The following is a 24,343-nucleotide window of genomic DNA, read 5'->3' as shown; positions in this document are numbered from 1 at the left end:
ACAGGCAGAAAAGGAAGGGCTTAAAAAAAAATTATTATATGATAAAAATAAGAAAAGAAAAATATCAGAGACGGAGAGGGACGAGGCAGAGGGAGGAGGGGAGGGGGCCAGTGAGAGTTGAGAAGGAAACTGATAAAAAAAAACGCGTTCAGGAAAAATTAGTGGTGGTGCTAGTGGAAGCAATTGCGATTAAGTGATACAAGGATGGCAGATACGAGACGGAACAAGTAACGATGAAGGGGGGATAAGCAGACAGGGCTTAAGAATTGTGGTGTATTGAATAAAGCAAGAAAGTATACACACTGAAGGATAGACGTGGTTGTACCGCGTAGAATAGGAGCAGCGAAATGATGGGTTGACACAGCGCGGAAAATTTTTAATATTAAGGGGCCTTTCGTTCAGTTACCCCGGATAAGGGGAGACGAGTTGGTGCTGATTCTAGGTGATCCGGGGTGTCGGCGAATGGCATCTTTGATCACCAAAGTTTTGGTACATGCTCTTGCATGCTCTTGCATGCTCTTGCACTCTTGCACTCTTGCACTCTTGCACTCTTGCACGCTCTTGCTACACGCAGTTGTCACATGATTATCATCACGTGATGCTGGTGCTCGAAAATTTTTCGATTGTAGACGATGGATGAAGGTCAATTGAGACGATGAGTTCTTGAATTCACACCAAATTGAACCTGCTTCGTCGATCCATCATGTATTGTGCACTTAGATCCGGCTTTTCTAGATCGGCTGGGATCGTCGACAAAATCTCGGTGAGCGGTTTGGTGGGCCACAGACACTTCTCCACCTCATTTCATTGGCTGGAACAGGAATCTTCCGAGCTCAATATTCGTCCCCCTTCCAGTAGTGCTTCTGCAGACACCGCCGCCTCGTTAAACATCCAAATTCCTACAACGGATTGTCTTGATTCATTCAAGGATTCACATATTGGAATCCCCGGTCTTGTCAGTAACAGAGTGTTTGATGATGTTTGGACCAAACAGACTGGTGTTAAACTAGAGGATCTAAAGTATGGAATTTCGGAGTCTCCCAGCAGAGCAGACTTGGAGTCGTGTTTTGTTAGAGATTCCTCATCTTCCAGTCGAGCAAGGGCTGCTAAAGCATTGAATCCATTTCTTAGAAATAACAAAAGATCTGGTGCATCTTCAGCGTCTTCAATATTGGAGGACTTTACACTTTCCACCTCAAATAAGGTGATTGATCAATACTACATACTACTAAAAAAGACTGCAAAGCAGCCAACAGAAGACTTTGTGTTTCAATCAGCCTCTTCGATCTACAACTTATTCTATTTCATGTCCTCCTTGAAACCCAATGAGTCTGAGAGTAACAAGTTTCTTAAAGAGCAGCTTAAAGAGGAATTTTTAGCTACCCCGGATATTTCTGCAGCAATAGAAAATCAGCCTGCCCATGGCGAACTTTCGAAATGGATTGATAGATCGTTCGGCTCTCTAGAAGAGTTCAAGACTTTGCTTCTAGCCTCAGCTAACTCTATGAAGGGTAATGGTTACACTTGGTTAGTTCATCGATTTATTAAACCACAGCAGGGACACCAGACTAGAGATTTAACTCGTTTCTCTTCATTAGCTGTACTCAATACATACAATAATGGTACGCCGCATCAGTTTAGATCTGGCCAAGTCAGTTCTGCTAGAAGGTATCATGAGAAGCGGTCGATGATTGAGAACCAGAAATCTGCGGAAGAGATGTTCAATATGAATCAGATTGAAATTCCGACAATTGCTGAGGCTCAAGATAGTTACGAAATGTTTGAGTTCACCTATGAGCCATTGCTGGCAATAGGTGTCAATCCTTCTTTCTATCTCAGAGATTATGGAGTGTTTGGAAGGAAAAGATATTTGGAAAATGTGTGGAGATGCATTGACTGGTCCGTGGTTGAAGAAAGGTTTGCCAAAAAGTGAACAACGAGCAATCAATAATTCATTAAAACGTCTATAATACATGTATATAAAGTATCTCCTATTTTAATTTTTCACTTTCCATTTGCTTACCTAAAAAAAATTTCCATATATAGGAGAGGTTATAATCCACCATCCCTTATCCTGTTGTCTGGTTCTTTTTTGACATCTTCACCATGAGAAACTTACGGATTCTGCACAGGGGGAATTTGAATCCGAAATCTCGTACCTATCCTGATTTAGGTGTTTTAACTGCTTCATTTGATGTCATTACTGATAGTATAACGGTGGTTCTAGGTTCCAAAGATGCAGATCTGATCGAGGTCCAACAATTTCTCAAGGATGGATCCGTTAAACTTTTAGCGTCTTTTCCTGTTAAGCTCGATGATCCGCTTGTATCCTTTGCACATTTTTCAGATCTCAGCCAGTTGGTTTGTGTGTTCAGATCTGGTGATCTTATCACTGCAAGTTACTTGAATAATTTAACTGGAGAAGACCCTGATCTCACCACTGTGGAGATTGTTGGTTCCATAGATGCAGGAGTCTTGTGTGCTTCCTGGTCACCGGACGAAGAATCACTTGCACATCTAACCGGAGAAGGGAATGTTGTCTTATTATCCAGAATGTTCGAACCCATTGCTGAGACCAAATTACTGTCCGAAGACTTACAAATGACCAGACAGGTTTCTCTTGGCTGGGGAAAAAAGGAGACACAGTTCAGAGGTAAGGGAGCCAGAGCAAATGATCGCCAGAGGTTGGCACTAAAGCATGCTGGCTTAAACTTAGACAGTGAAACTGCCGTCTTACATGATCCTACTGTTAAAGAGGCTGTTTATGGTACTATGTCCCCATACGATAATGCAGAGTCCTCAAAAATCACGTGGCGTGGAGACTGTAAGTATTTTGCATTGAATCGGGTTGATCGGTTGCCTGAGGATGATCACACTATGCGAAGAGTGGTAAGAGTGTTCTCTAGGGACGGTAAATTGGAGTCTTCCTCTGAGCCTATTGACGGCATGGAAGGTAATCTTTCTTGGAAGCCTCAAGGTGCCCACATTGCATCTACTCAAAGAAATTTGGAAACAAATGCCCTAAATGTCATTTTCCTTGAGCGAAATGGTCTTCAGCATGGCCACTTTGACACGAGGCTCGCCTGCCGTTCTGAGGAGGCTGAAGTCATTGACATCGACTGGTCTTCAAATAGCGAAGTAATGGCACTTCAGCTCAAGAACAGTGTCCAGATTTGGACTACTAAAAATTATCATTGGTATTTAAAGCAAGAATTGGTTACTCTTAACGGAGAAGCTGTCGAATTTACCAGATTCCATCCTGAAAACCCGTTGAGAATTATGGTCGTGACTAGAACTACTGTTAGCGTTATTGATATGGCTTACTGTATTATAAGTGGTCCTACTGCGTTGCCATATGATGTTGGTATGACCCTAGTTACCGATGGTACTACCTGTATGGCGACACCTTTGGCCAGGGCCCGTGTTCCTCCTCCTGCATGTTTTAGGGAGGTCGACGTTGACGAAGTTATAACTGATATGGCTGTTTCTCAATCTAACGAACTTATTGCCATAATAACTAATGAGAACCTGTATCTAGCTCACCTCTCCTTGGGTAAGGTTGTCTCTCCCTTGGAAATTGTCCACAAGATTCCCAAATCAGTGTTCTGTGACATAGATACTGATATCCCCAGAGAGGTAGCCATTGCTGGTAATAGCACTGTATGCATTATCTGTGATTCGCATGAAGCAGCAGGGTCTGTGTTAGTACAGATTGATATTTCTCAAGCAGACTCTCTAAAGGTGGTATCTTCTCAAACTTCTGAGCTGAGTGTGGTATACGTGAACGCAGACTCTTCGTATCAAACGATCACCTACGAAACTATTGATGGCTCTGTGAGATGTTTAACTGACGGGAACTCACTCATTGGTAAATTTCCACAACTTTGTTCAAACTATGCTGTGGCAGAAGTCCTAAACGATGTCACTGGGGAATCTCAGTTAGTTTTATTTGGCATTACTCCCGCCGGAAAAATGTTTGTGGGCAGTAGGCTACTACGCTCTGGTGTTACATCGATGCTCGTGACAGACTCTTTCTTGTTATATACCACTGCTCAACATGAACTTGAGTTCATGCATTTGAAGCACAATGAGTCATTGTTGGATGAAAGCAAACCGCTAGAGGTTGCTAACTTCAAAGCCGAGATGACGACCTCTACTGACGAACCTATTTATGACGAGCGTGTGAGGATGATTGAGCGTGGCTCCTTGTTAGTTTCCGCTGTTCCATCTGAATCCTCTGTTACTTTTCAGGCCCCCAGAGGTAATTTGGAGACAGTATACCCACGAATAATGGTGCTCAGTGGTGTGAGAAATGATATCAAGAATAAGCGTTATAGAGCGGCCTTCATGACTTGTAGGACGCACAGGATCGCTTTGGATATTTTGCACGACTACGACCCCGAGCTGTTCTTCTCTAATATTGAACATTTCGTTGACGAATTGGGTAAGGTGGAATACCTGGACTTGTTTTTGTCTTGTTTGTTGGACGAGAATGTGGCAGAGACAAAGTACAAAGAGACCGATGCAAACGAGAAGAAGGAAATTGTGGATGCACAAATGCTGGAGTATCAACAGCAGCAGCAGCTTACTGAAGGTATAAAGGGTATTACTATTCATAAAAAAGAACCGGATATTAGTGAGAAGATCCAGAAGATCTGTGATGCCATTTTGAGAGTTTTATCAACCCCAAAATATAAGGAGGACTACTTGCAGTCAATAATTACTGCGTATGCATGTCAGAAACCTCCAAAGACTGAGGATGCCTTACATTTGATTGGTTCGCTTGGAGACAGCAGTGTGATTGAAAAGTGTGTTCAGCACCTTTGTTTTTTGTTGGACGTTAACATGTTATACAATGTTGCTCTCAGTATATACGATATTCCCTTGGCCTTGGTAGTTGCACAGCAGTCTCAAAAAGATCCAAAGGAGTATTTGCCGTTCTTGCAGAAATTGCATGTTCAGACAGATGAGAGAAAGCGGTTTATGGTTGATACTCACCTTAAAAATTATGAAAAGGCTCTTGATTCGTTGACTGAGATCACGCCACAGCAAGACGAAGGTATAGAGAAGGAAATTTCGGAGTATATTGTGGATCGTCAATTGTACAAGCATGCATTGCATATCTACAGATACAGTCCCGATAAGTTTGACCATGTCTTGAAGTCCTATGCTGATTTTCTTCATTCTTCCCAGAAGTATTATGAGGCTGCATTGGCTTTCGATAAGTTAGGGCAGCATAAGTCCGCGTTGGATGATTACGTTATGGGTAAGAAGTGGAGAGAAGCTCTTTCTATTGCATTACGTTCCGAGTTCAAAGAGCAAGAATTGGATGAGGTGGCAAATAAGTTGGTGTTAATGCTTACTGAGACTCATGAATATGCTTCTGCAGCTTACATCGAGTTCAAGTATCTTGGAGACATTGAGGAAGCTCTTAGATTGTACTGCAAAGATTATGAGTTCGAGCATGCCATTATGATGTGTTATGAAGAGGAGAAAATGGAATTAATCAGAGATATTGTGGATCCTGCGCTAGGCGAACAGTTTGGTGTTATTGCCGAGCTATTTGCAGATTGTAGCAGTCAGGTTCATGCACAGTTGAAAAGGTTGAGAGAGTTGAGAGAAAAGAAGCAGAGTGATCCGTTCGCATTCTATAACGGCAACGCTGAGAATGCCGAAAATTCTGATAACGTCTCTGTTGCAGCTACGGAATCGACGCTCCGATCTTCGATATTCACCCGATACACTGGTAAGTCATCAAGTACTGCTAAGACCGGAGCTTCAAGAAGAACAACCAAGAATAGAAGGAGAGAGGAGAGAAAGAGAGCGCGTGGTAAGAAGGGTACAATCTACGAAGAGGAATATTTGATTAGATCTACGGGCAGACTGGTTGACCGCTTAAATATGAATATGGAAGATACCGAAAAGTTGGTTGCAGGTCTTGTAAGAAGAAGCATGATGGAGCAGGCTCATCAAATCCAAAGCAGTTTTATAGAGCTTTTGGAGTTTGTTAAGGACCATTTAGAAGAAATCTATCATATGAGTGACAAAGACCGCGAAAGAATCGATGATAGAGGCATAATGTATCTTATTCCTGAGTTCCCCGTTCCCAAGTTGAAGGAATTCGACAATAGAGAGATCTTGGAGTACTAACTTAATTAAACAGTATATTCACGTGATCAATAAATATAATAATCAAAGTCGCGAATCGTCAACTTCCCGAGATTTGTCTGATTTGAAAAGGTCGCAGATTAAACGAATAATGTTCCTCTTTGTTCTTCTTGGCTACTTCCTATATATTGTGAACCATGGTTACTACCAGTGCTTTGAAGCTTGCGGAGACTTTAGAAGGTTATGTGGTCGCTTTGTCTTCCGATGAATCTTCGTCACGTGGGTTACTCATCACTCACACAGGGGAGATCAAGCTGACGGATTTTGAGAAGACCAGTTTAATTTCCCCCTTCACGATAATTGCCGGTCTTATAGGTATCATCCAGTTGAGGGCCAGTTATTATTTAGTTACTGTTGATGGGGCTTCAGAGGTGGGTGCCATTTATGGGGATAAAAAGATCTACAAGATGGCCACTTTTTCGATTCTCCCATTGAGTACATCCAAGTTCAACGTAGATGAAGATGAAGCCAAGTATTTGGATCTGTTGAAGGTTCATTTGGATGAATCGACACTTTACTTTTCATATGATTACGATTTGACAAGGTCGTTCACAGCCCAATCTCAGTCCAAAGAGGGCTCGGATCCAAACATCTCTTTTGACTCGGAATATATGTGGAATTACTTCATTTCCGATCCATTGTTGCAGGCTGTCAAGATCGACAGTTATATTGGTAACTTTGTCTTGCCCCTCATCTACGGTTATGTAAAGTTTGTGAAGTCTTCCGTCAATATGTCATCCATTACGTTTGGTCTGATCACAAGACGGTCACGCCATCGTGCAGGAACTCGGTATTTCCGTCGTGGAATCAATGAGGCTGGCCATGTTGCCAATTTTAATGAAACTGAGCAGTTTCTCGTTGTACACGGAGAAAAAGGTATTTTTGTGGACACCTATCTGCAGACTAGAGGTTCTGTTCCGGTGTTTTGGGCAGAATTGAACAACCTCCGGTACAAACCTTCTTTGCTACTTGGACCAAGTGATTATGTTCCCGCTCGCCATCATTTTGATGGAATGATTCAGAAATATGGTACCACGTTCCTTGTGAACTTGGTGAACCAATCGGGTCACGAAAAGCCAGTTAAGCAGGCATATGAAAATGCCGTCACGGCCTTGGCAGACCCGGATATTAAGTATACCTACTTTGACTTTCACCACGAATGCAGGAGTATGCACTGGGAGAGAGTTCGGTTGTGTCTTGAGAAGTTGAAGGTTGCGGGACTCGATCAGGACGACTATTCGTCATGCAGAGTTACTGATACAGACGATATATCCGTGAAGAAGTCTCAGCATCATATTGTCAGAACTAATTGTATGGACTGTTTGGACCGTACCAATGTAGTTCAGTCAATGCTGGGTCGTTGGTTCCTTCAGAAACAGCTGGTCAATTCGGGTATTCTCGATGGGACGGAGGAGTGGGAAGTGTTAGATCCTAACTTCAATCTTGTTTTCCAGAGTATCTGGGCCGATAATGCAGATGCGGTCTCAACTGCGTATTCTGGTACGGGTGCTTTGAAGACAGATTACACTAGAACAGGTCAACGGACCAGGGCGGGTGCATTGAACGACTTATGGAACTCTATTTCTCGATATTTTAAAAACAATTTCAGAGATGGTCCAAGACAGGACGGCTTCGATCTCTTCCTTGGCAATGCACACCCTTACGAATTCGGCAGTGATCGATTGCAAGATGAGAGATCTTCGTTTGTCCAGGCTGTTCCATATAGTTTCTTTGTGTCTGTGATTATCTTCTTCACAACGTTAACGTCTCCTAGAGGTTCTCTTACTGAATTTAAGAACTACTCGTTCCTTACCTTCTTCTTTCTTTTGGCAGCTTTTTCTCTAAGATACATGGCAGTTCATGGTCTCCAATATGTTAACTGGCCCAAATTGTGCTCTTTGGAGTATGTGGTCAAGAAGAGTATGTACAGTAAGACTAGATTCGAGGGTGTGGAGTACTTCAAGTCAGACAGTTACAATAAGTATGTCGAAGATACCAAGAACGAATAATTACGATATATAATAATCAGGTAGTAATGGAAGCAGAAAGTAAACAAAAAAGAAAGAAAGGAAAGGAGAGAAAAATGTTCCGATGAGTCAGTCAACCATCTGGCCAGACATTCCACAACTAGTAGTCACCCATTCATTCAATACATTTGCCAGTTAATGATCATCAGCCCCATGAATGAAACATGGTGATGAATTAAATTTGTCCATTCAAATTTTTACCGCGAATGGAAGAAGTTCCAGTTTTGAAATTTGGATTGACTCTTTTTCTCTATTCATCATTAAATATTTGATCTCATCTCTTTCTTTCCTTCAATAATGTCTCTTGATAGAGAAGAACCTAATTACTTTGGTGCTGGTCCAGCACAGTTGCCCACAAATGTTCTACAGCAAGCTGCAAAAGACCTAATCAACTTTCAAGGCCTTGGAATCGGTGCTGGAGAGATCAGTCATCGTTCCGCTGCTGGTGTAGGAATCGTCAACCATACGAAGGAGTATTTGAGGAAATTGTGGCAGATTCCAGTCACTCATGAGGTTTTCTTTTTACAAGGAGGAGGTACCACTGGATTTTCGTCAATTCCTACCAACTTGTCTGCAGCTTTCGCCAAGAAATCCGGTAAAAAGGGTAGACCTGCCTATGTTATTACTGGTAGTTGGTCCAAGAAGGCTTGTGAAGAGGCTGAGCGATTAGGATTCGATAGTCAGGTTGTTGTGAATGCAAAGACTGCAGACGGGAAATTCGGCGACATTCCGGATGTCGATAAGTGGACTATTCCTGTTGCTGAAGACACTCCATATGTCTATTACTGCGATAATGAGACTGTTCATGGAGTGGAATTCCAAGAGTTCCCTTATGAAAAGTTCCCTGGAGTTGAAATTGTCGCAGATATGTCGTCAAACTTCTTGTCGAAACCGGTAGACTTTTCAAAGTACGGTCTGGTGTTTGGTGGTGCCCAGAAAAACGTTGGTATTGCTGGTGTTACCATCTATATCATCAAAAAGTCCCTTTTGGACTATCCTTCCGTAAAAGAATTGAGGAAGTTAGACATCCCTATCACTCCAATTGCCTTTGATTATCCAACTGTGATCTCTAAGGACTCTGCTTACAATACCATTCCGACTTTTGCTGTTCATATCATCGAGTTGGTTCTTGAAAATTTGATTAAGAAGGGAGGTATTGAGATACAACAACAAGAGAACGTCAAAAAGTCCGACTTACTCTACTCAACGTTAGAGAAGTACCCAACTTTTTATCATCTACCTGTGACCAAGCGTGCCAGATCTAGAATGAATGTTGTGTTCACCATCAAGGATGGTTCTTTAGATGCCGAATTCTTGAAGGAGGCTTCTGATGTCAAATTGACCGGTCTCAAAGGTCACAGATCTGTTGGTGGTATGAGGGCTTCGCTTTACAATGCTGTAACACTTCCGTCAGTGCAGTTGTTGGCTGATTTCGTCGATAAGTTCGCCAAAGCTCACCAGTAATTGATGCAATTTAGTTCTTTTCAATCCCCGTAATGCCCATTTATGTAGTATGTGATATCACATTTTTGCTCTTGATCGATGTAGCAGTGAAGAATACACCCAGTGTCATGAATAATCAATGACATAGCATCGCAGAGCTCTATAAGTTTACTTCCTATGTTCCAATGACGAAGCTTCACCCTTAAAGAGATGGGTGTGATTAATCTCAGATCGTCACTTCTCATACTCTCCTGAGTCTGACTCTGACTCTGGTCATCGTGCTCTTCCTGATCACCTACAGATATTTCTAAACGTCCCTTCCATTGTACTTCTACTCTTCGCTCTCCTTCATCGATCAAAAACTTCAGTTGACCCAATTTATTAGCTGTTATGGTAAGCCAATCCGACATTTTGTATCTTTCAATACGTTTGAACAGAGGAGAAAGACTGTTTGGAATCTTCATTGCAATTTTCATATCATCTATAGTAGGCTCTTGTATTCTCTTGTCACTTTCCACCCTCAACAATCGAACAGGAATGTTAAAAGAATGGTTGATCGTCGAATTCATGGAGATCTGCTCGGTATAAAAAATGGCCAATGAGGCTGCAGCCTTGTTTCTGGGCACGGAATTGGTCGGCTCGGTAGGCGATCGACGCTTCAAACGAATGGAAAGATTACTGGTGACTGTCGACTTCTCATAGTTCTTTAGAACTTGGTAAAGGGGTTCAACATTGATCTCTAAGGGAACCACATTGCTTCTTGTAGATTCAACCTCATAAATCTGAAACAAAGAGCTGTCCAGCTTGATCCAGACCTGGGGTTCGTTCAATGTAGATGAGATGATAACTAACTGAGATTCGGTAAATCGAAATACGCATAGCTTGCGAAGAGTCACGAGCAATGCCAATGACTTGCGAAGTTGCGCAGGATTTTCTATGGCAATCTTCAGCCGCATAGTTGATACAAGGTTCTGTAAGGACAAGGTCAAAGTGTCAACAATAAGAAGCAGTAAAGTCAATACTGCGCTCCGTCCCCTTATGGCTTTCAGCCGATCGTCTTACGGGCACGACAACGGGCACGACAACGGCCACGGCTACGGCCACGAAATACGTCGCGGCCTCGAGTCGCCCTGGTAGAATCGGTCATGGCCGGTCGGACATTTTTTTTTTGTTTTTCTTTTCTTATTATTATTGAATCTCTTCTCTATGAAGCCATATATAATACTAAAGGTACGAATATTTCCTGTCAAGAACTAAAAGTGAGTAGCACCCAAGTGCCATTTAGAGTTAGTCATTACATATCTAGCATAACCCTTCTTTAGGGCTTGAAAATCTTGCACTTCTTGCAGTTCATTCTTTCGAGTCACGTTATCTCTTTTTGGACTTTTTCCGCCAGCATTTCTTTTTTCATCGGACGTCTCGGACTTTCAAGTCCATCCGTCACCTTTTTTTTTTCTTTTAATTAATTGAACTTGTCAATCTTGGTAGATGCGGACGCCGTGTTCTTTTTCCGCGTGGCTGATTCAAATGTCTGCTGATATTGTAGTGCAGGCACAAATTACTTAGATGTATGAAGTCATGATTCAGATTTCTTGCCGCACATTGTCTATGGGAGTCCCATGGCAGTTTCAAGGGGGTCCGAACTTGAGCCTCCGTGGCGTCATTGCAATCTGAGAACGTTGACCGCATCGCCCGATTAGGAAATATTATTGGTAACCTTTTGCTATTTCTTTTTGGGCATCCATCTGATTCACGTTTTTCCGAGCAAACAACCATCCGGTGACCCTTTATCCAATCTGGAATTGATTATTTGCAAACTCGGATTATTTCAGGTTATCCGAACTACTAATCTCATTTTTTGGCTTTCCTTATATATAATCCTCAAAGTAACCTAAATCTGCTCGGTTTTTTTCTGTACTCCTTTCTACTTCTCCTTCACCTTTTTTCTAGCTTACTACTTTAATCAATTCATTCATTTAATCATCTGTTCATATAATGTCTATTAAAGTTACAAGCAAAGAAATGGTCCAAGAGTTGTTGGATAACTATGACAACTTCTTGTTTGACTGTGATGGTGTCATTTGGTTAGACACCACCCTATTACCTAAAGTCCTTGAGACCTTAGATATGCTCCGTGCTCTTGGAAAGAGGTTGATTTTTGTTACAAACAATTCCACAAAAACCAGAGACGAATTCGTTGCCAAATTTGCCAGCTTTGGATTAAAGATCAATAGGGAAGATGTTTTCGGTAGCTCCTATGCTTCTGCCATATTTGCCAAGGATATTCTCAAGCTACCTCAAGACCAAAAAATCTGGATTGTTGGAGATAAGGGACTTGAAAAAGAATTTAAAGAAGCTGGTTACAAGACAATCGGTGGTACCAAGATGCCTGAGCTAGACGAGCCACTAGACCTCAAAAATAAGGATGATCCTATTTATCACTTGGACCCTCAAGTTGGTGCTGCCGTCGTTGGCATGGATACAAAAATTAATTATCATCGTTTGGCAGTTACTTTGCAATACTTGTTGAAGCCAAATGTTGTCTACATTGCAACCAACATTGATTCAACCTACCCTGCAAATGGAATGGTTCTTCCTGGTGAGGGAACTTTAGTCCAAGCTGCCGCCTACTGCTCTCAAAAAAAACCATATTCATGCGGTAAGCCAAGCAAAAGTTTGATTGATGTCATTGTGAAAACTCATGGCATTGACAAGAATCGGTCCATCATGATTGGTGACAACTTGAACACCGACATGAAATTCGGGCTTGACAATGGCCTAGAAACCATGTTGGTTATGACTGGTATAGGGTCCGAAGAAGCTCTGAATGCTTTGGAAGAGACCAAGCAGCCAACTTACTTTGCCGACAAGCTAGGAGATCTTTACGAGCTTATGGAGTCTCGTTAATATTTGGTGCTGGTTGCTCTTTTAAATATTCTCCTTGCTCATTATTAATTAATAACAATACTACATTCAAATCAAATGGTAATCATCTGGACAATCTCAAACCAATAGAGTCATCAAGCCTTACCTCTTACCAGACAAGGGTGAGCCAGCAAAATACACATACAGACCATGACAAAAATAAATGCCGTTCCCAGGAATCGAACCTGGGTCGCATCGGCCACAACGATGAGTACTAGCCACTATACTAGAACGGCAATTGCGGGCTTGAAAGTCATACCCTTTTCAGTGTGGACAGATTCAGGCCACTGAATATTGACATAGACAAAAATGATGTTTTAGGCCAAATAAAAAATCTCAGTAAAGTGTAGGTTGTTTGACTTTCAGGATTGATATCCGTCATTATCCAGATATGGACTTACGTGTTTGATATACAAGCTATTGCCTCAGCTAGATCTCTGAGTTCCAGATTCTGACGGTATAGATACAGCTCAAAAAGTTCATTCATATTTTTAATTAATTACATCCAGCTTTTCCACGGTGCCTATTGCCAATTCCTGTAAGGACAAGTTTAATAAAGTAAATTTGCTGTGATAATAGTAGAGTGTTTGTGATATTGCTCAAGACATTTTTTCTCTGTATTCATATGATAAGGGAGTTATCTTCTCATCGGTAAAAGTGAATTTCTCTTGTATATCTAGGGCTTTACAAACTTATGAGCGTCCCATAGAGAATAATCAAAGATATTTATTCATAGTTGATTGCAAGCTGACTTAATCAGAAGAATAGAGTTATTTTACGATACTTTGTTAACGAGAGAACAATTATATATATATTTAAAAATCACAATTCCTAGAACACCCCTCAATTTGCATCCTTCAAATTGTGTGTTTTGACTTGTCGGTGCACGGAACTGAACCCGCTAGGACTTACATTTATCATTTTTACTATTTCAATAACGATTCAGCTTACAAATATGTAGCTCTCTGGATCTGAGTCTTGTGTTTGTGTTATAACATTATGGAAGGAATTCTGGATACGCTATCATTCCTCTTATATTTCCTACTGTTATAATGATCATTTATGAGCCCGATAATCTCATCAATTTTCTTTTTTATCCTGGTTCTTGTCCTGAAAACAAATCTGTGAGTCTTTATATGGTTGGTGGCAATTTATCGATGACGACTTCTTTGCGTTACTTGATATTCCAATCATTCCAATTTGTCTTAACTTTGTCTTCATCAGATGTGTAATTTTTTGCCTTCCTTTAAAACTTTCTGATACTCTTACACCACTTGCTGGATTGTCTTGGAAATGTTCGCTTTCCTTGTTTGAGACCTTAAATTCAATGTATTCTGAATTTGGATCTTCTAATATATTAATTGATTCATTTTTTTTGTCTTCAAATAATTATGAATTCTTGATTAGAACATTGAAGAGATAATCCATTTTGAAAATAGTGTCTGGTTAACATAATTATGCTCTCCATATCGGACTCTTCTGCAATGTATTTTGAAGATGAACATCAAACTCAAACTCATTTTTTCGTGTGACTATCGAGTCTAATTATTGTTATTATTCTGGATTGGTGACACAAATAGTAAGCGTCAGGTTTTATTATGCATATGTTACAACTATTTTAGTTAATGAATGAAGGTTTTTCGTTTAACACACCTTGTTAATGCTTCAAAAAAAATAGGTGAAATTTGGGAGTTTGTTTAATGTGATCGGGTGCTTCACTATATTTCTGTAACAATTGTGTGGAGTAACTCCCCACAGCATTTTTCAAACTTCAAACACCATGAGATACTGGATCAGCTATTTATTTTATAGATGATGTAAATTTGGAAGGTGTACATATATATTCGACATCTAACTTTTCTTCACATTTTTGAAGTGGCTACTCTATAAAAAAATTGTTGGCCTCTTCAAAGTCTCGTTAATATCTTGAATGAATAATACAGGGGACCAATTAGTATTTAAAAGGCTGAAATTCTTTGTTTTTTCTCTTTAGTGACCTTACAAATCTGAATACTATTTAGCAAAGCAGATGACCACTTTATGAAACAACATAATTTAAGTTTCTACCTAAGGAACAATTATTCCTCTTAAATAAGTGCTATTTGTCGAACTTCGATAAGCCGAAACTTCCCAATTAGGAAATTTAGAATATAGAAACACAGAAGTTAAGAATCACCTGATGACCGTAGAGATAAGAAGTTCTAGATAAGACATGAGGGCTTAATATATCGACATAAGCAACAACAGTCAGATTGTGTTATTACCATGTATAGCGGTAATTCCACTATTATACACCAGGATAGCTATTTACTTGCTTCTTAGAACAAAAAAGATACTTCAAATCAATGCTGGTATGGTTTAAAAGACAAAAAATCAACGAAGTGATCGAACCCAGGATCGAACTGGGGACGTTCTGCGTGTTAAGCAGATGCCATGACCAACTAGACCATCCGACCAATTAGCAAAAAAAAAAAGGTCATATTTTTGATGGAGACAATTTTGGAAACCCATAAATGTGACAGAGAGATCAAAAGAGCAACATCTGACTTTGTGATTCTTTAGCAAACCCCATTCTTTCTTTGTGACCTTAATTTTTCAACCCTATGTCAGGGAAAGTGTCATTATAATCTTATGTTTGCTTGTGAGATTACTGCAACTCTTTTTCTGACCCCGAACTCCTACATTCATGGTAACTGATATACCTGATCAGGCTCCACCAGGGATGCATGTAGAGGGTACAATTCTTCAGTTTTTAGTCTTTCTGCAAAACACTTTGAAAATGAAAGCTCTAAGATTAGACACTCGTAAGTTTAGAAGCTACAATAAAACTATAAAGATTTTAAGCTTTATATTTTCATGAACGTGAGTCACAAAAGAAAGTATATTATTCTTAAAGTGGTTATAAATATTTCCAAGAAGAAAGCAAGTAGGGTTGACCCTACTAGACCAACACAAGAAATTAAGTCATTAACCGACCCTTCATTTTTTAAACGTAATAATTATAGTAGGATCTATATTTAAGGTATCTAAAAAAAATAGTGAAAAGAAACAAAAGGAAATCATACTTTCATAAACTCATGAGAAGAAACGAAGAAATAGGAGAATTGAAAAAAACCGAATACAAAACAGTTACCATTTGCATGAATGTGAGATCATCCGCGGTTGACACCGGAAAGTGATAGTCACCGCTGAGAGTCTAATGCGGTAAGTAAGCGACAAAGCGCAAAGAAAAGAAAGGCATCATAATAGCCGCTTAGTGCAAGAAGTAAAGAAGAACACTCATACCAGCAAGGAAAGTAGCTGGACTCTTAATAGAGTTTGCAGAACCCTGGTAGGTACTGACAGTAGCAGAGGCGCCTGACTCGCTGGCTAACACAGCAGAGTAAGAGGCAGAACGAGATGAGCTCAATGTGGTAGCCTCTGGTGACAAGGTTGTTGTAAGCTCCGAACCACTGGTACCAGCTGCAGAAGCAGCATCCATGGAAGCTGTTTCGGAGGCAGCTTCTGTTTCAGTGTAAGTCTTGACAACAGTGGTGTTATCTTCAACAATAGTGGTAGTGATAGTCTCAGCCTCATCAGTAGTCTGAGAACCTTCAGTACTGGTGCACTTTGGACAGTAAGTCTTGACAACAGTGGTGTTGTCTTCAACAATAGTGGTAGTGATAGTCTCAGCCTCATCAGTAGTCTGAGAACCTTCAGTACTGGTGCACTTTGGACAGTAAGTCTTGACAACAGTGGTGTTGTCTTCAACAATAGTGGTAGTGATAGTCTCAGCCTCATCAGTGGTCTGAGAACCTTCAGTACTGGTGCACTTTGGACAGTAAGTTTTGACAACAGTGGTGTTGTCTTCAACAATAGTGGTAGTGATAGTCTCAGCCTCATCAGTGGTCTGAGAACCTTCAGTACTGGTGCACTTTGGACAGTAAGTCTTGACAACAGTAGTATTGTCCTCAATTATTGTTGTGGTGATCGTCTCTGGTTCTCCAGTGGTCACACTTTTAACGGTATCTGGACAATAGGTCGAAATGATTGTGACGGTACCAGAAACAATAGTGGTTGTAATGTAATCTTCAGAAGAAGATGCAGTTGCCACAGAAGTTCCATCGACACCACTAGACTCATAGCCGGTTGCAGCATTACTGCTGCCAGTTGATTCCGAGATACCAGTAGATGCAACAGCGGACTCAGTCTCAGAGATACCAGTAGATGCAACAGCGGACTCAGTCTCAGAGATACCAGTAGATGCAACAGCGGACTCAGTCTCAGAGATACCAGTAGATGCAACAGTGGACTCAGTCACAGAAATACCTGTTGTCTCAACGCTAGATCCCGTAGAAACAGAGGCAATTGAGGACGATGAAGCAGCATCATAAGTTGCAAGTTCTGCCAACAACCTAGAACTGTACCAAGGTAATTCGGTAACCATCTCATTGATTTCCGAGTATTCGGCACCAGACATAGTTTCAAATAGAGTGGTATAGCTGTCGTCAGTGTACGTCATAACATCAACAAACAAATTCATCAAGCCGTCGGGAATCGTGACATCTGCACCACTGGAAAGGTACGTAAGATATTCATCCTCGTTGGCGGCAATATCCTGGAAAAGAACATAGACCTCATAAACATCATAATCAGACATCGAGAACGTACTGGTCGAAGAAGATGCAGAAGAGACAGTAGAAGAGACAGGTGAAGTTGTAGAAACAGCTGAGGACACAATTGATGAAGCTGCAGAAATAGCAGAGGTTAAAACAACTGAGGTAGAAGGAACAGATGTGGCTTCAGTAAGAAGAGACTCTAACCTGCTTGAGTACCAAGGAAGAGCAGTGACCATAGCATTGATGTCCTCAAACTCGGAAAGTGGAACATCCTCAAAGATGGTAGTGAAACTACTATCTGTGTAGGTCATAACGTCGATGAACAAATCCATCAAGCCGTCAGGAATAGTGACACTTGGATCATTGAAAAGGTAATTAAGGTATTCATCTTCGTTGGCAGCGATATCCTCGAAAAGAACATAGATCTCGTAGGCATCAGCACTAGGCAAGATTGCCGTTGTAGAAGGAGTAGAGACACTGGATGCAACAGATGAAGCTTCAGAAACTGTGGACGACAAAGCGACAGACGAAGCTGAGGACACAATTGATGAGGCTGCAGAAATAGCTGAGGTCAAACCAACTGATGTAGAAGGAACAGTTGTTGCGCCGTCAAGAAGAGCCAATATTCTGCTTGAATACCAAGGAAGGGCAGTGACCATAGCATTGATGTCCTCAAACTCGGAAAGTGGAACATCCGCAAAGATAGTAGTAAAGCTGTCGTCCGTGTAAGAAACAACATCAATGAACAAATTCATCAAGCCATCAGGAATCACAACACCTGTAGCAGTGGCAAGATAATTAAGATATTCATTTTCGTTGGCAGCAATATCCTCGAAAAGAACATAGATCTCGTAGGCATCAGCACTTGGCAAGACTGCTGTTGTAGAAGGAGTAGAGACACTGGATGCAACAGATGAAGCTTCAGAAACTGTGGACGACAAAGCGACAGACGAAGCTGAGGACACAATTGATGAGGCTGCAGAAATAGCTGAGGTCAAACCAACTGATGTAGAAGGAACAGTTGTTGCGCCGTCAAGAAGAGCCAATATTCTGCTTGAATACCAAGGAAGGGCAGTGACCATAGCATTGATGTCCTCAAACTCGGAAAGTGGAACATCCGCAAAGATAGTAGTAAAGCTGTCGTCCGTGTAAGAAACAACATCAATGAACAAATTCATCAAGCCATCAGGAATCACAACACCTGTAGCAGTGGCAAGATAATTAAGATATTCATTTTCGTTGGCAGCAATATCCTCGAAAAGAACATAGATCTCGTAGGCATCAGCACTTGGCAAGACTGCTGTTGTAGAAGGAGTAGAGACACTGGATGCAACAGATGAAGCTTCAGAAACTGTGGACGACAAAGCGACAGACGAAGCTGAGGACACAATTGATGAGGCTGCAGAAATAGCTGAGGTCAAACCAACTGATGTAGAAGGAACGGTTGTTGCGCCGTCAAGAAGAGCCAATATTCTGCTCGAGTACCAAGGAAGAGCAGTGACCATAGCATTGATGTCCTCAAACTCGGAAAGTGGAACATCTGCAAAGATGGTGGTGAAGCTGTCATCCGTGTAGGAAACAACATCAATGAACAAATTCATCAAGCCATCAGGAATCACAACACCTGTAGCAGTGGCAAGATAATTAAGATATTCATTTTCGTTGGCAGCGATATCTTCGAAAAGAACATAGATCTCGTAGACATCAGCACTAGGCAAGACCGCTGTCGTGGAAGGAGTGGAGACACTGGACGAGATCGATGTAACAGGGGAAGAACTCAAAACAGCTGTAGAAGATGGAGCGGACGAGAATAAGGACACAATCGACGAAGCTGCAGAAACAGCAGAGGACAAAGCGACAGATGAAGTTTCAGAAACAGCTGAGGACACAATCGATGAAGCTGCAGAAACAGCAGAAGACAAAGCGACTGAAGAAGTTTCAGAACCAGCTGAAGACAAAACAATCGACGAGACTGCGGAAATACCAGAGGTTAAAACAACCGATGTAGAAGGAACAGATGTGGCTTCAGTAAGAAGAGACTCTAACCTGCTTGAGTACCAAGGAAGGGCAGTGACCATAGCATTGATGTTCTCAAACTCGGAAAGTGGAACATCCTCAAAGATGGTAGTGAAACTACTATCCGTGTAGGTCATAACGTCGATGAACAAATCCATCAAGCCATCAGGAATGGTGACACTTGGATCATTGAAAAGATAATTAAGGTATTCATCTTCGTTGGCAGCGATATCTTCGAAAAGAACATAGATCTCGTAGACATCAGCACTAGGCAAGATTGCCGTTGTAGAAGGAGTAGAAACACTGGATGCAACAGATGAAGCTTCAGAAACTGTGGATGACAAAGCGACAGATGAAGCTGAGGACACAATCGATGAAGCTTCAGAAACAGCAGAAGACAAAGCGACAGATGAAACGGAGAACACAATCGATGAAGCTGCAGAAACAGCAGAAGACAAAGCTTCAGAAACAGCAGAAGACAAAGCGACAGATGAAACGGAGAACACAATCGATGAAGCTGCAGAAACAGCAGAAGACAAAGCGACAGATGAAGTTTCAGAAACAGCTGAGGACACAATCGACGAGGCTGCAGAAATAGCAGAGGTTAAGACAGCCGATGTAGAAGGAACAGATGTCACCTCAGTAAGAAGGGACTCCAACCTGCTCGAATACCAAGGAAGAGCAGTAACCATATCGTTAATACCGCTGAACTCGGAAAGTGGGACATCTCTAAAGATGGTAGTGAAACTACTATCCGTGTAGGTCATAACATCGATGAACAAATCCATCAAGCCATCAGGAATGACGACATCCGAATCACCTAAGAGGTAATTAAGGTATTCATCTTCGTTGGCAGCAATATCTTCGAAAAGGACATACATCTCATAAACGTCAGCATCGGGTAAAACGGCAGAAGAGCCTGAAACGTAGGAAGAGGCCTCAGTCACCGACAAACTCGAATCTGAGGATGTATAAGAAACTGAGGAAGACTCAGAAGATTCATAAGCAGATGAAACTGAGGAAGACTCAGAAGATTCATAAGCAGATGAAACGGATAAAGGTTCAGACGATGTTGGAACAGATAGTTCAGACGATGACGAAACGGATAAAGGTTCAGACGATGTTGGAACAGATAGTTCAGACGATGACGAAACGGATAAAGGTTCAGACGATGTTGGAACAGATGGTTCAAGAGATGATAAAACGGATGAAGGTTCAAGAGCCGAAGAAGATTCAGAAGAAGGTATAACAGATGAAGACTCGAAAATTGAACTAGAGGATGCAGAGGCAGATGTTGCAGTTACAGGTGTTGAAGTAACTGGAACAGAGGTAGACACCGAGGTGGTAACGGTAAGATAGTATGTGGATGTATGGGTCTGACAAGAAGTGGCCAAACCGAGTAAGATCTTACTGCAAGTGGTAGAGTAGGAAATAATTGGCTTGACAGAGGCAGTAGCATACTCAATTTCAGGTAGAAGTCTCGTAGAGTACCATGGTAGACCTGTCTCTAGAGAGTGGATCTGATCGTACTCGGTTACAGGGATGGTATTGAAGAGAGTAGTGTAGCTATCATCGGTATAAGACATGACCAGAGTAAACAAATCTTCTAATCCATCGGGAATAGCGACACCGGCTGTGGCCAAGTATCCAAGATACTGAACCTCGTTACCTTCAATGTCGTCAAAGAGAACAGCAAGTTCAGCAATATCGGCGTCCGAGAGACCAGAAGTGGTGGAAGTAGGAGTCACGGAGGTAATGATATTAGTTGCAGGAGCATCACTAGAAGATGAAGCAGGACTGGAACTTGCAACATAGCTTGAGCTTGGAGCTGCGCTAGAACTCTGGACAGCACTCGAACTCTGGACAGCACTCGAACTTGGAGCAGCACTCGAACTTGGAGCAGCACTCGAACTTGGAGCGGCACTAGAACTTGGAACAGCGGTAGAACTTATAACAGAACTAGAATCAGTAGAAGGAACAACAACAACACTAGACGTTGTAGGAGTAGTTGATGTACTAGTGCTTGTAGTTGTAGGGGTAGTTGTAGAAGTTACTGGATCTGCAATAGTTATAGTATAGGTCTTTGTAGAACATTCAGTCCACCAAAGAATATCATAACAGGAAGTCGAGTGCGAAGTAGTCACTGAGGCATCTGATGTTACCATCAATGCAGCAATGGTGGCGAGAACTGTACTCGAGAACTTCATTTTGGTTATGGAGAGTATTACAATATTCCTGAAACGGTTTCTACGTAATACATAGAGAAAACCGCATGGCCAGAGAGGGTCATATATAAATTAAGACAACCAATATCTTTCTTGCACGTCGTTGTTCGTACAACTCGTTCACTCTCGTACACTTCGAATAGAAATCCATACGAACGGAAGGCATAACTACCCTCAATTATAATTACAGAATGGACCGGTTATCCCGAACTTAGTAGAAATATTCCTTAGTTTTGACGGTGTTCGATGCGATTTTTCATTCATGATCTCCCCTCCTCGCTTAAATCTCGTAGGCATTTCTTTTTTTTTTTATTCTTTTCTTTACTCCTGCATGAAAAGTTTACGGATTGAAGAATCCGAAGCGAAGCGAGATGGAGGTACGAGCAGTGGCTCTTGAATGTTCGCTCATGTACTAATGAACGGGTTAGAATGGAAACGCATATTGAAAATATCTAATTGATGTTAGTAAAAACTGAATACGAACCAAAAAAAAAAAAATTGATAATCTTCATCGTAGAAAAGCTCTGAGTCCCTTTGGAGAACTGTCAGATAAAAATGTTGTGAAACATTAAAGTTGTCCTCATATATATTCGGAGTGAGCTGAGTTAAAATATCATCATAAACAACAGAAACCAGAGATATTCGGAGAAGATAGATATAGTTGACTTACGCTTGACGAGGCTTGGATTTAATTAAAGTAGAGGAAGAGAAGAAGGTGGTGCAAAACCGGTAAAGTAATATCATAGGAAAATTTTTTTTTATATTAGGCTATTGGTCTCTAGTTAAACGAGCACAGCCAGAAGAAAGTCATTAGATTTAAAGGTTTTTGTTAATTGTGATAACTAACGGATATTTATCTTTACCGGAAGGTACAAGATGAGCAAAGAGGCGAAAGTTGAGGAAAGAGACTACGATTGGTTGATCTCGAGATCGAGAACCGCATATAGTATTCTCTCACTGGAAGATCTCCCCAGAGAGGAGTGTACCACTTCTATAATAAGGAAGGCCTATAGAAAGAAAGCTTTGGTGTTACATCCGGATAAAAGCAAATCGCCGAATGCGCAGGAAGAGTTTAGAGAGTTGTCGGTAAGCTATACGATACTTCTAGACCCCATATTACGTCAGCGATACGACAATTATTTAGGAAAGATTGACGAGAGACGCAGATTGAAGGGCCAGGTTCTAGGACAGCGAGATCGACTGAAACAGGATCTTCTTAACAACGAGGAAGTTTATATAAGTGGTCAAAACAAGAAGGAGATGCTTCAAAGGAAGGTGGCTATGCTTCAGAGGGAGTTTGATGAGCTTAAAGCAGCTAAGCTTGAAGAGTCTTCACAGCGTGAAAACTTAAACGCCGATGATATGACTACACATTTGGTGAGCAAGAAAGTACGTGTGAAATGGAAGAACCGGCCGGAGATTGGGGATGCATTTGATGAGGAGATATTGGGAAAATTGATGGGAGTATTTGGTTTTATTGAAGACGTCAGAATGTCTTCTTTAAATAAGCCTAGGGATAACCACCATTATGCCACGGTGACATTTAAATCTGCCATAAGCAGCTCAATGGCATCTGTGCATGACTATTCGACATCCAGTTCATTGTGGGATGAAGTGGAAATGGGAAAATTGGCCAGATTACTTAGATCAGTGAAATTGCAACCACAATTGCAGCTAGAGACCGATAAATACAGTCAGGTCCAGAAACTACAGTTGTCATTCGAAGACTATGTTGCACTAAGTACAATTGGTATTAAACGCAATCTTTAATTAGTCAATCTATCACTATGGTATCGGGAGAATGTGCCTTATTCTTGACTGGGAATTGTGCATTGTTTTTATCCTTTCTCTTCTTGGCATGCCTTAATGTATGACCTTCTCCCTTGAATAATTGATCCTGACTCTGTTCACGCTGTTTTTCCGCCTCTTCCACCTCATCTTTATAGGGCACCACGGGAAAACCAAAGAACAAGTATCCATCTGGTAAATCCAAATGCTTTGGAGGTCCCGTAAGATCGGGTGTTTTGATCTCTTCTATATCAGAAGCCTCCTTAGAAACCTTCTTTCCCGATAGTTTGACACCAGTTCCCTGGAAAGCGTCACCTTGACTCTCGTTTTTGCTAACTAACTTGCTGTAATTGATTTGCTTGGCCATAGAACCTTCACCTCTTAACGACGGTGCATGCAGTGCTTTCTCACGCCGAAGCTTGGCATTATCTTCCTTCTGTTTCTTATAGTCGGGCTCGACGTAACCGACAGGAGGAGCAAAATCTGTCTCCAAGTCGGTCTCAATAACACAGATACTGTTACTTTCAGACTCTGGCTTCACCTCCAACACCTTTATCTTATATATCTGATCATTATAATGCAATTCGATGATGTCATTTACAGTCAAAGTGGCGAAATTCCGTAAAGCGTTCTCCAACACGGCTCTAGGGTCACTGATTTCTAGGAAATCCACAGATTGGGGCTCCAATTTGACAAAACTACCTTGTGGTAAATCCGTCGTCTGTACCTTGACTAGAGTACCGGGCTCTGCCACCAGCGTATCCATTATCCACTGCGGCATATAGCATCTACCTTCTTCAGCAGTGAATTCCAACACTCCACTATGAGTGGATTTACCCGAAGACTCAGAGGTGATGTTGAACAACATTGGATATCTGATGTTCATCATTGTAAGCCTATGTAATGCAGACTGAGGAAGAAACACCTTGCCTCCATAATTAGCCGTCTCCTTATTACTAGCATCGGGCATCATCTCCACAGGATAGCACCGGAAATAGTCCTCGAAAGTCTGCGCAATAGGAACACCGTTGCCAAAATAACCATCTTCCCCTGCATTAGCTGCCATCTCCATGTAATTATCAAAACCAGAAAACATGCTTCAATTGCTCGGCCGTGAAAGAAAGAAAGAAAGAAGCGTGGCAACGATGGTAGC

General features: G+C 41.4%; 8 protein-coding genes and 2 non-coding genes across 10 annotated transcripts; 6 read left to right on the top strand and 4 right to left on the bottom strand.

The window, feature by feature from the left end:
* Positions 1–703: 703 nt before the first annotated feature.
* Positions 704–1,933, top strand: FOA43_001344 (uncharacterized protein; the record flags this gene model as incomplete). The annotated part of the gene is made up of 1 exon (XM_038921662.1): positions 704–1,933. The coding sequence occupies one exon, from the start codon at positions 704–706 to the stop codon at positions 1,931–1,933; it is 1,230 nt and encodes a 409-aa protein (XP_038777590.1).
* A 173-nt stretch (positions 1,934–2,106) lies between these two features.
* On the top strand, positions 2,107–6,150 carry FOA43_001343 (uncharacterized protein; the record flags this gene model as incomplete). Its single annotated transcript, XM_038921661.1, has 1 exon — positions 2,107–6,150. One exon carries the CDS (start codon positions 2,107–2,109, stop codon positions 6,148–6,150), a length of 4,044 nt encoding a protein of 1,347 aa, XP_038777589.1.
* A 155-nt stretch (positions 6,151–6,305) lies between these two features.
* On the top strand, positions 6,306–8,177 carry FOA43_001342 (uncharacterized protein; the record flags this gene model as incomplete). The annotated part of the gene is made up of 1 exon (XM_038921660.1): positions 6,306–8,177. The coding sequence occupies one exon, from the start codon at positions 6,306–6,308 to the stop codon at positions 8,175–8,177; it is 1,872 nt and encodes a 623-aa protein (XP_038777588.1).
* A 315-nt stretch (positions 8,178–8,492) lies between these two features.
* On the top strand, positions 8,493–9,659 carry FOA43_001341 (uncharacterized protein; the record flags this gene model as incomplete). The annotated part of the gene is made up of 1 exon (XM_038921659.1): positions 8,493–9,659. The coding sequence occupies one exon, from the start codon at positions 8,493–8,495 to the stop codon at positions 9,657–9,659; it is 1,167 nt and encodes a 388-aa protein (XP_038777587.1).
* A 1,974-nt stretch (positions 9,660–11,633) lies between these two features.
* FOA43_001340 (uncharacterized protein) lies at positions 11,634–12,545 on the top strand (the record flags this gene model as incomplete). The annotated part of the gene is made up of 1 exon (XM_038921658.1): positions 11,634–12,545. One exon carries the CDS (start codon positions 11,634–11,636, stop codon positions 12,543–12,545), a length of 912 nt encoding a protein of 303 aa, XP_038777586.1.
* Positions 12,546–12,727: 182 nt separating this feature from the next.
* Positions 12,728–12,799, bottom strand: FOA43_001339. Its single transcript has one exon. It is a non-coding gene; the product is annotated as a tRNA-His (tRNA).
* A 2,146-nt stretch (positions 12,800–14,945) lies between these two features.
* Positions 14,946–15,019, bottom strand: FOA43_001338. Its single transcript has one exon. It is a non-coding gene; the product is annotated as a tRNA-Val (tRNA).
* A 797-nt stretch (positions 15,020–15,816) lies between these two features.
* FOA43_001337 (uncharacterized protein) lies at positions 15,817–21,384 on the bottom strand (the record flags this gene model as incomplete). The annotated part of the gene is made up of 1 exon (XM_038921657.1): positions 15,817–21,384. The coding sequence occupies one exon, from the start codon at positions 21,382–21,384 to the stop codon at positions 15,817–15,819; it is 5,568 nt and encodes a 1,855-aa protein (XP_038777585.1).
* An 894-nt stretch (positions 21,385–22,278) lies between these two features.
* FOA43_001336 (uncharacterized protein) lies at positions 22,279–23,172 on the top strand (the record flags this gene model as incomplete). Its single annotated transcript, XM_038921656.1, has 1 exon — positions 22,279–23,172. The coding sequence occupies one exon, from the start codon at positions 22,279–22,281 to the stop codon at positions 23,170–23,172; it is 894 nt and encodes a 297-aa protein (XP_038777584.1).
* Positions 23,173–23,176: 4 nt separating this feature from the next.
* On the bottom strand, positions 23,177–24,262 carry FOA43_001335 (uncharacterized protein; the record flags this gene model as incomplete). Its single annotated transcript, XM_038921655.1, has 1 exon — positions 23,177–24,262. The coding sequence occupies one exon, from the start codon at positions 24,260–24,262 to the stop codon at positions 23,177–23,179; it is 1,086 nt and encodes a 361-aa protein (XP_038777583.1).
* Between the last annotated feature and the right edge of the window lie 81 nt (positions 24,263–24,343).

The sequence above is a fragment of the Brettanomyces nanus genome, chromosome 1 (genome assembly GCF_011074865.1).
Source record: "Brettanomyces nanus chromosome 1, complete sequence".
In the NCBI taxonomy this organism is placed as follows: domain Eukaryota; kingdom Fungi; phylum Ascomycota; class Pichiomycetes; order Pichiales; family Pichiaceae; genus Brettanomyces; species Brettanomyces nanus.
This window is presented reverse-complemented; position numbering and strand designations above follow the sequence as displayed.